The sequence below is a fragment of the Drosophila gunungcola genome, unplaced genomic scaffold (genome assembly GCF_025200985.1).
Source record: "Drosophila gunungcola strain Sukarami unplaced genomic scaffold, Dgunungcola_SK_2 000054F, whole genome shotgun sequence".
Classification (NCBI taxonomy): domain Eukaryota; kingdom Metazoa; phylum Arthropoda; class Insecta; order Diptera; family Drosophilidae; genus Drosophila; species Drosophila gunungcola.
The window spans coordinates 209,262-219,864 of NW_026453218.1; the positions used below are offsets into that span (position 1 = coordinate 209,262).

The following is a 10,603-nucleotide window of genomic DNA, read 5'->3' on the forward strand; positions in this document are numbered from 1 at the left end:
GCAAAAGATATAATTATAAAATTCATATGTGGACACAATTTTGTTATGTTCATTAATAATGACGAAGACTTTGCTATCTTTCAACGAGCCTATATGGATTTAATTAAACCAAACACTGGTACAAAATTAATGAAAAAACTTCAATACTTCCCAACTTGTCCACATATGCAGACTTCCACGAAAAAATATTAGAAATACACGAAAAAAACGATACACCAAGGCATTAAAAAGACGTATGACTATTTTAAAACTAAATATTATTTCCCAGACGCACAAAAACTTATTCAAAACATTATAAATAAATGCGAGACCTGTAATTTATGCAAAGCAGAGCACAGAAAAGTTGCACTCCCTTTTGAAAAGACTCCTGAAACTCAAAATATTCGTGATAAATATGTTATTGACTATTATTTTATTGACCAACGGAAATTTTTGATATGTATTGACATTCATTTTAAATTCATTTCCATTATAGAAACAAAAACCACAGACTGGATTGAAAGTAAAAAAGCATTACTCAAAATTTTTTGTATAATAGGTAAACCGAAAACTATTAAAATGGATCAAGATCCCGGCCCAGTATCGAAATCTTTACAAAACTGGCTACAGAAAGAAAATATTAATATTGAAATCACTAGTAGTAAAAACGGTATAGCTGACATAGAAAGGGTTCATAAAACAATTAACGAAAAACTTAGAATCATAAATACACTCTCAGATGCTGAAGACAAATTAATGAATATAAAAAAAGCAACGTATGTCTACAATCACGAAATAACCCATGATGCCACTGGTAAAACCCCTGCTCAAATCTTTCTTTATGGTATGGAACCGAGTAAAAATATGCAAAAACAAAAAGAACATAAAATAGATAAAATTAATCAAAATCGCGAGGAACATGAAGTGGATCTCAGATATACCAAAGTTGAAAAAGAAATGAAACGTAAAGCGAAATTAGTAAACCCATTCAAAAAGACAGGAGCACTAGAACAGAAAGACGAAAAGCATTGGCAAGAAACTAATAGAGGTCATAAAGTAATAAAGCACATAAGTAAATTTAAAAAAGCTAAAGCGCAAAACCTCTCTAATCATTCCAGGGAATCTGACAATACTGACTCTGATCTTGCAAATGATCTTGATAATGACGTGGACGAATGTAACATCGACAACAGCTCAACAAATTAGTATTACACCTATCACTTCAAATAACGGTTATTTACTTCTGAACACAGGGATTGTAAAAATACCTTTAAGTTACGAACATCATATGATACAGATTAATCAAACAAAATATTAGAAACATACCAGGACTTTATGAAATACGAAAACAAGTTTAATTACGTACCAGATATTGCCTTTGCACTAAAAAAACTAAAACATGAAATCAAGGGAATTATTTCTACACAAAGACAAAAACGAGGATTAATTAATATTGTAGGAACTGCTTATAAATACTTATTTGGGACATTAACAGAAGATGATAAAAAAGAGCTAGAAGATAAATTAGAAAATTTACAAGACAAGATAATTGAAAATAAAGATTTTAATGAAATAGTTACAGTAATAAATAAACAATCCGAAGACATAAAAAGACTTATGAAAGATGAAGAAGAAATGGATGCATTACACATTTTTAGATATTCATTAAACATTTTCCTTGAGTATGTTGAAGATTTACAAATGGGATTACAATTAACAAGAATAGGAATATTCAATCCTAAAATATTGAAACATGAAGAGTTGGATGATATAGACGAAGAAAAACTTTTATCAATCAAAACTTCAGCTTGGATAAGTAGCCAGACTAAAGACACTTTTATTTTAGTTCATATACAACTTCATTTAAGGAAACCCAAAAATATAGAATTATAAAATACCCAGATAATATAGGCCGACAAATTGACATAAATGATAACTTTGAATATTTTGTAACTGATAAAAACATTGTTTTTTATTTAGAAAATACACCAAGTTTAGACCAAAAATTTATAATCACTGATCAATGTATCTCTCAAATTCTTACTAATCAACTAGCGAATTGTCAACACACGTTTATATCAGAAAATGAATCTATAAAATATATTGAACCGAACATCATTATAACCTATAATTTAAGCAAAACACAAATTAAACAAGATTGTGAAATATTCAACAAAACGATACAGGGAAACAACATAATACAATTAAGTCAATGCACTTTAGAAATAAGAAACATAAAATTTACTACTTCAAAAATTATAAACGAATATAAAATTATATTATCTAGCACGAATGTAACATTATATGAAACAATTCCGTTGTTAAAAATTAAGAAAACAATTAGTTATCAAGAAAAGCAAGAAACAGTTTACAAGTGGATTGTATTCACAATTTTAATAATTATAGTTTTAACCATCACTACTTACATCATATTTACCTATAGGCGCCTAGCCAACAAAAAAGAAATTTTTGTTAGATTCAACAAGGATGTTGAATGTTCTAAAGGAGGGGCGAGTGACGTATTACCAAATACTCCAGACATCAAGCCTAACACTCAACCTGTATATCCCGAGATACCCATTACTTCATTTGTCAAACATAACACCCAACCTGTATATCCCGAGATACCCATTAATTCATTTGTCAAACATAACATTTCAGAGCCTACTATAGGAGTTATTCAAATTAATCAGACATAAGCATTTCCCGTTAGACATAAACATTTCCCACGCCTGTTATCAACAGTCCCCTTATTATAAACATTTCACACGCCTTTACCGACGACAGCAGACATAAACAAGAGGTAAACTTTTAAACAAAGGGTCCAGCATGAGAACCCATTCATCAGCATAAAAGCTTTGACCAATCCAAATTTAATAAACAAAAGATGCAGCCTGACAACCCACCCATCAGGCCACCAATTCGACCAATCGAAATCTTCTGATCGAAGTCCACTTTCGCTGCTAGCGTCGCTGTCATCGATAAAAGCCATAGTTATAAGAATAATGCAATTGTAAAGAACGTTCAATTTTGAGAATCTAACTATTAAGACATTACCAATAAAACTCCACTGTATATTAAAATAAAAATCGCTTTTTTTTAATATATCGCAAAGTGAAAAATCTAATTTATATATATATTCCATTACTTTATGTAAGGTATGTATTGTAACTTTACCTATGTTTATATTTAAAAGGCTGAGAATAATATAATAATAAATTTAATATTTTGAAGTATAAATTTAGAACCAGGTCATGGAAAGTTAAAGTTAAAGTTAATTGTTAATCAAATTAATATTACTTAATTTAATACACGTACACTGCCTTTAATATCGTTAGTATGTAAGAAAGCTAATGAAACAGCTGTAAATTACAAGAGATTATATTTAATATTGGCTTAGAAATCTGGAACAAGGGTTCGGAAACTTTTGGACGGCAATGGAATTATTTCTAATCAACGAACTAGTCAAAAAGGCGTATTGGCGTATAAATTTAGAACAAGGACAATATTAAAGCTAACTGGTAATCAAAATAATATTATTCTACAAGCTATATAAAATATTACTTTAAAATAGTTAATTATACGTACACTGCCTTTAATATCAGTAAGCTGTTAAAATAGCTGTAAATAACAAAGGATTATATTTAATACAAGGCTTGGAACTTGGTGTACAATACAACGAAAAATCCACGGTAAGTTAATATGGTGGTATATAAAATACAGAGGATTAATTCTCTTGACTGGCACAAATTTTTTTGTTTTGAGGGCAATTTTGGTAGCCTGAATACCAAGCCTAAGAAACATATAGACACCATTTGCGCTGCCCGAATCGATCCTTAGCCATATTCTAAGTTTAACTTGATTCTCAGTCTCACACCAGCTCTTTACACTTAGAGCTAGCAATGCAATTCATAATGCGACAGAATACTAGCTTCAACCAAAAACTGATAATTGGCCTGAGAAGTTAAATTTAACTTCGAGACTCGTGCAGAGGTTCGAGAAAACGAGATGCAAAAGTATACATTTTATTGGCGGGAAAATTAAATTTTGCGTTATCTTCTTTTTCTTTTTTGCAGTTTGTTTACTTTTTGAAGGCGCCGGCCTGTGTTTCTAGTCGCCTTGCCGTTCTTACCCAAACTAGTCTGTCAGCTTTAAATCTATCTGCAGGAAATTTTCCCAAAAAGTAATCTTTCTATTGAAGGCGCCGGCCTGTGTTTCTAGTCGCCTTGCCGTTCTTACCCAAACTAGTCTGTCAGTTTTAAATCTATCTGCAGGAAATTTTCCCAAAAGTAATCTTTCTATTGCAGCTAAAAAAAAGTCGAAACTAGCCTGTTCGGACGGCAATATCACATAGCTCCCATTAGAACAACAAAAATATTGTAACTTTTTTATTTTTTGATTTTTTTGTTATTTCGTTTTAAATTTGATTAGAATTGGACGCATTAACCTTATAGCTCCTATGGGAACAATCGGAGTTCAAAACAAAAACGATCAAAAATCGAGATAAAAAAAAATATATATATATATAAATTAGATTTTTCACTTTGCGATATATTAAAAAAAAGCGATTTTTATTTTAATATACAGTGGAGTTTTATTGGTAATGTCTTAATAGTTAGATTCCCAAAATTGAACTGTCTTTACAATTGCATTATTCTTATAACTATGGCTTTTATCGGTGACAGCGACGCTAGCAGCGAAAGTGGACTTCGATCAGAAGATTTCGATTGGTCGAATTGGTGCCCTGATGGGTGGGTTGTCAGGCTGCATCTTTTGTTTATTAAATTTGGATTGGTCAAAGCTTTTATGCTGATGAATGGGTTCTCATGCTGGACCCTTTGTTTAAAAGTTTACCTCTTGTTTATGTCTGCTGTCGTCGGTAAAGGCGTGTGAAATGTTTATAATAAGGTTGATAACAGGCGTGGGAAATGTTTATGTCTAACGGGGAATGTTTATGTCTGATTAATTTGAATAACTCCTATAGTAGGCTCTGAAATGTTATGTTTGACAAATGAATTAATGGGTATCTCGGGATATACAGGTTGGGTGTTATGTTTGACAAATTAAGTAATGGGTATCTCGGGATATACAGGCTGGGTGTTAGGCTTGATGTCTGGAGTATTTGGTAATACGTCACTTATATATAAATATATATATACATATATACTTTGTCTTGTTGAGGTTCTTTTATTAAAGTACGTCAGCATTATAACCAGGAGTTGTTCCCAAATGTCTTGTATATTAAAAACCAAAGAACACAGTTCTGTCTTGTGATCACAAAATAATTATGTCTATAATTACCTTTTTCATAATCCAATTATTTGCTCATTCAAATAAGCATAAAATGCTAATTAAAAAGACCTGAAATGAGTTGAATTTTTAAACGCTAAAAACTCTCAAAAGCGAATTTTTAGAGAAAAATGTGTTATGTATCAAAAGATGCGTAATCTCAAAAGCTTTAAGGAGTCGAAAAAAAATAAATCTATACTTGCGATTTCAAAAAAATCGCTAAATTGTGAAAACAAAAACCTCATTTTTGCTTAAATTCAGTAATTATTATAACGATATATAGCACGTAACCGTAGCTTAAGCCTTTTGGAAGTTGTGGGCGTGTGAAAACTAGCTTTTTTAGCCGTTTTCCCGCTAAGCTAGCGGATTTTCCAAAAATGGTAAAACAAAAGTTCTTCAGCTCGAGCTGATTTGATACGCACATACAAACCAAAAACGGAAAAACGTTCCCATTTCGAAAATGCTGTATTTATTGTTTATTTAATATCTTTTTAACAGAAAATCGGATTGAGATAAATGTGGTGTCGTTAGACGCGTATTTAATGCCAGAATACAACCATGACATTAAAGTAAGACTTTTTGCTACACCATAATAACTCCAGTATAAGAGAAAAATTTTGTGCACTTTCACCCCCATTTTTCCGAAACCAAATGACTCTAAAATTTTTAGTATCCACAAACTCTTATATAAGTGATACCTTTTGGTTGCTACAATATATCATATGTATATTAAGGTCGGACTATTCTTTGCTGTCTTCGAATATTGCGGCTATATATATGTACATAGTAGTCTTCTTGCCAAAGCTTACCGGTGCTCATCGTCTCTTCATGTACTGCCGTACATAGTGATATTCTGCATTTCCAAAATTATTAAAAATTATATGATAAAAAAATGTTGCTCTTTTCAATAAAAAAAATCGAATAAAATCCCATCTCTCCGCTCTATTGTCGTTTCACTTGCACTTATTGGTACACCCAGAAAAAAGTAAAACGAATAATTTTAGCACGAACGTTCTTGAAAATCGGCCGAATGATTTTTAAAATTTTTAGAACGAACGTGTACAGAATAAGTACGGGTCATACTTGATAATAATATTTTAAAATGTTTTTTTAATACATAGAGAAAACGATATTTTTCGCTTTATCCCTGCTTATAGTGTTTGTAAATAATATCAGAATTATTAAAAACAATAAACTCTATTAAAAATTATTAATTTAACAAAAAAACAAGAAATTTTAATTTAAAACAAGAACATTTCGTTCTTAAAATGATTGGCCTAGGGGGGTAAGTGTCTTGGAACATCAAACATTGGGTAAGCTATTAAGAATCCGAGCTCAAATCCCAAAGTTATCAATTTTTTTTTTTTGATTTTTATGTTTTTTTTTCAAACGTTCTTCTTTTATTTAAATTTTTATCTAGTTGACCTCAAAAGTATAGCAAGTTTGCTTTTCTGTTTCCTTTACATAACAATTTATCATATTCCCTTTCATTCAAATTTCATATGGAGTCAAAGAGAAAATAAAAAAAAAGAGAAAGAGACAAAAAAAACATTTTTTAAAAAAACTTAAGTTAAAAAACTTTCATACTTGCATTAAGAATTTTTCGTACTCAAATTTAATATCTTTCGCACTTTCTTCAAGCACTTTTGAGTACTTGGACTGATGACGTTCATTCTCAAATGTAGAACTTCGGGATTGAATAATTCGTACTTGAATATAGCCTTTCGTTCTTGAATCAAAAAAATTCGAATTTACCCTACTTTTGACATCGTTCGTTCTTGAATTGACATCGAAATTCTTGATTATTTCTATGAGTGTATGATTGTGGAGGTACCAGATTTTGGCTAACTTTTTTGGGACGAATTTTACACTAAGACTCTGTCTCCTAATAACAAGAACGATAAAAAAAAGTGCATTTATTAAGGTTTTATGGCTTGGGCTATTTTAAAGGTTAGTAGATAAAAATACGTTTAACTAATAGCTCGAACTGAGCATTTGAATACTATTTATTTATTGGCGCTGGCCGAGGCATGCAGTAGCACATACATATTTCCTCACTGACAACGAAAGGTACATTTGGAATTATTAGTTCGCAGTTACTCTGCTATTCATGTAAAATTGTTGTGCGGAGAGCAGCAACGTCAACACGTAGATACATGCTGCAATCCAGCAATTGTAGGCGTTCTGAAAACGGAAAACACGTAAAAGTGAAATATTTCGCAAAGTTAACTCTTCAGGTTTTTTAAGTGTATAACTTACCTGATTGTACGCTCTATTTGCAGCTGCATAAAATTCCTCCAAGGAATTGTATTTCTCTTCTAGGGGTAAATCCTCAATAAGAGCCACGCTATTAATGTAGAAGAATAGACCCATAAGAACCTTAAAGATAAGAAATAAGTAATTAGTTTTTGCCTTACTGAACAAATTGAAACCTTGTGACCGTCACGTTCATGAGTCAATATATGTGCGGTGTACATACTCACCAATTGGACAATACCCCAAACTGAGATGATCAGACCGCAAAGCGACAACTTAGGACCACAGATTTTCATTTTTCGATGTTTTAAAATTAAATAAACTTATTTGAGTACAAGCAAATTTAAATTGTGACGATAATTTTACTAGAGTAGAACCAAACCAGTGAACGGTCAGGTGAGTATATCATGTGATCAAATTTCTGTGTGGCCGTCGACGATATAATCATTAAAAACTGCGGTAGAAATCAAATTTATATACATAGACTGAATTTAATAACCAATGTGAGTCAAAATAGCGTCAGTGACTTAGCAATGATTAGGAAACAAGAGATATTGAAACACGTGCCTTTCTTTTAATTTTTTGTTGCTTATACCCTCTTTCCACACAGTCTACCCGTTGAAAACGGTTGGAATTTTCAACAAATGTGAAACTCCGATTTCCACAGAGCACCTTCCGATTTCAGCTGATCTGAACAGCTCTGGCTCGTCAAAACGTAAACAAAGTCAACAGGTCAACCATATTTGTTAATGTTTTGACGAGCTAAAGCTGTTAAGATCAACTTAAATCGAAAGATGAAAGGAGGTTGTGCTCTGTGGAAACCGGAGTTTCACTTTTTTCAAAAATTCCAACGGTTTTTCAGGGATGGACTGCAAGGAAAGAGGTATGCACCGCTGAAACATCGGCTAACTATCGCATAAATAAGTCCGTCAAATTTTAACAGCGGACTAACTGGGACTTTTTGGCAAAACCATATGGACCATCCCTTCATCGGATGGTGGAAGATGGATGGATCTATGTGGAAATACGCTATTAGGCATGTATTTTAAAAAGTGTAAGTGCTAAATATTTAAGAAACGAAAGCTCTAACGATATATATAAGAATTTAGATTAAAAATCTGCAAGTATTTAAAAAATGCATTTAAAAAATCAATCTCCACCATTTTGCCAACTGCTCCCCTCACGAAGGTTCTGCCAGTATGGACGCTAAACCACACAATTTAATAAGCGTAAAGCTTCTTGTCAGAACGATTCATCAAAAGCAAACCTACAGTTTTTGAGATAGTAGCCTAAAAGTGAGTCGACCTCAGATTTTACCCATGCAAAAAAGGGTGGCCAAAATTAAATTGCAAAGGGCTTTACTTGAAGAGGTTGTGCCAATATGCAAGGTAAATAAGCAGATTGGAAATCGTCTATAAAAGTGTGGTGAAATCTTGCAGACACGAACCACAATGTGAAAAGCCATCCATGACACTACTCCAATGAAAAAATTTCATTTTTGACGCTAGTGTTTTTCATACCCTTGCAGAGGGTATTATAATGTTGGTCAGAAGTTTGTAACGCAGTGAAATAGACGTATCCGGTTCCATAAAGTATATATTCGTGATCAGGATCAATAGGGGAGTCGATATAGCAATGTCCGTCTGTCTGTCTGTCTGTTTCAATACCGTTTGCGCGCTCAGCTTAAAAGCTAACGATTTGAAACTTTCACAGTTGTTCTAATTGAAGACATTTCGCGCAGTTTAAAAACTTTGCATACCTTGATCAGGGTAAAAGCCCGAACCGATCAAACGTCTATATCATATAGCACCCATAGAAACAGTACAGCGAAATCGGTTAAAATTTCAGGATATTTTGCGTAATATATAAGCTATTGACATGAATCATTCCAAATCGTATTTTTCTATGCACACCTTGATCAGGGTAAAAAGGCGTACCGATCATACGTCTATATCCTAAAGCTCCCATAGCAATAAAAGGGTGAAATCGGTCCAAATTTGATGTTTTTCAGGATATTTCGCGCAGTGTTTAAGATATTGCCATTAATTTTTCCAAGCCTTATTTATTAATGTGTACCTTGACTGGTCACGCCTCCTGACCACTTTATAATCCATACAAAAAACGCACAATATTCGTTGCTAAATTCAATTTTAATTAATTAATTCGACTTCAATGAGGTTGTGCCAACTTTCACGCATGCTCTTTAGAAGGGACCCATTTTTGACCTATTTATACATTTATTACAAGTCAATGAAACCGATAAATGTCTCAAAAATAAATTGTATTTATGAAACAGATACGTTTGTACCGCTAAATTGGTTTTCTAATATTTTTGCATATTTCTTTCAATCTACTTGTTCTATTCCCGATACAAATAGTGATTTTAACTATCCATATCCACTACCTCATCTTGATTCAATCTTTAATCCAATTCTAGAAACTGATTTTTACCAGGCTCTTATTGCTTCCAAACTTTTATTTTCACCTGGATCTGATGTGGCCCCAAGCTGTATCCTCAAAGACGGCTCAAATTATCTTTCGCGTCCTCTCACAACGCTTTTTAATATGTCCGTAATTTTACATCTTTCTGGAAGGAAATCTTTATTGTTCCGCTCTATAAAAATGACTTAAAAACTATCATGGGCTTTCCTCCGAGGTTGTTATTGTGGATACATTCCTATCTCTCCAACCGCTCTCAAAAAGTGAAATTCAATAATACAACTTCCAAAACTTTCCAAGATACTTCTGGAGTTCCTCAAAAAAGCCATCTGGGACCCTTACTATTTGGCTTGTTGATAAATGATCTACCACAAATTATTAATGTTAAACTTTTTATGCCTACTTCATTACCTGATGCTTACTCTCGCCTTCAACTTGATCTTGACCATTTTCAGACTTGGTGTAAACTTAATAATTTACGTCCTAACTTTGCCAAATTCAACTTCATGACTTTTTATCGGTGCAATCCGTCTCTGTATTCGTGTTCAATTGATAACAATGTCCTTCAACGTATTTCTACTGTTCAACTTTGTTTAAACGATCATATTTCGACGATTTCCAACAAAGCGTTGGTTTTCTT

The 10,603-nt window shown here is 32.5% G+C and overlaps 1 protein-coding gene across 1 annotated transcript; it reads right to left on the bottom strand.

Annotated features, from left to right (window-relative positions):
* Positions 1 to 7,243: 7,243 nt before the first annotated feature.
* LOC128264049 (ribonuclease kappa) lies at positions 7,244 to 7,964 on the bottom strand. Its single transcript, XM_052999345.1, has 3 exons — positions 7,752 to 7,964; positions 7,528 to 7,647; positions 7,244 to 7,452 (listed from the first exon to the last, which is right to left on the bottom strand). The coding sequence occupies exons 1-3, from the start codon at positions 7,818 to 7,820 to the stop codon at positions 7,354 to 7,356; spliced, it is 288 nt and encodes a 95-aa protein (XP_052855305.1). The 5' UTR covers positions 7,821 to 7,964; the 3' UTR covers positions 7,244 to 7,353.
* Positions 7,965 to 10,603: the final 2,639 nt, after the last annotated feature.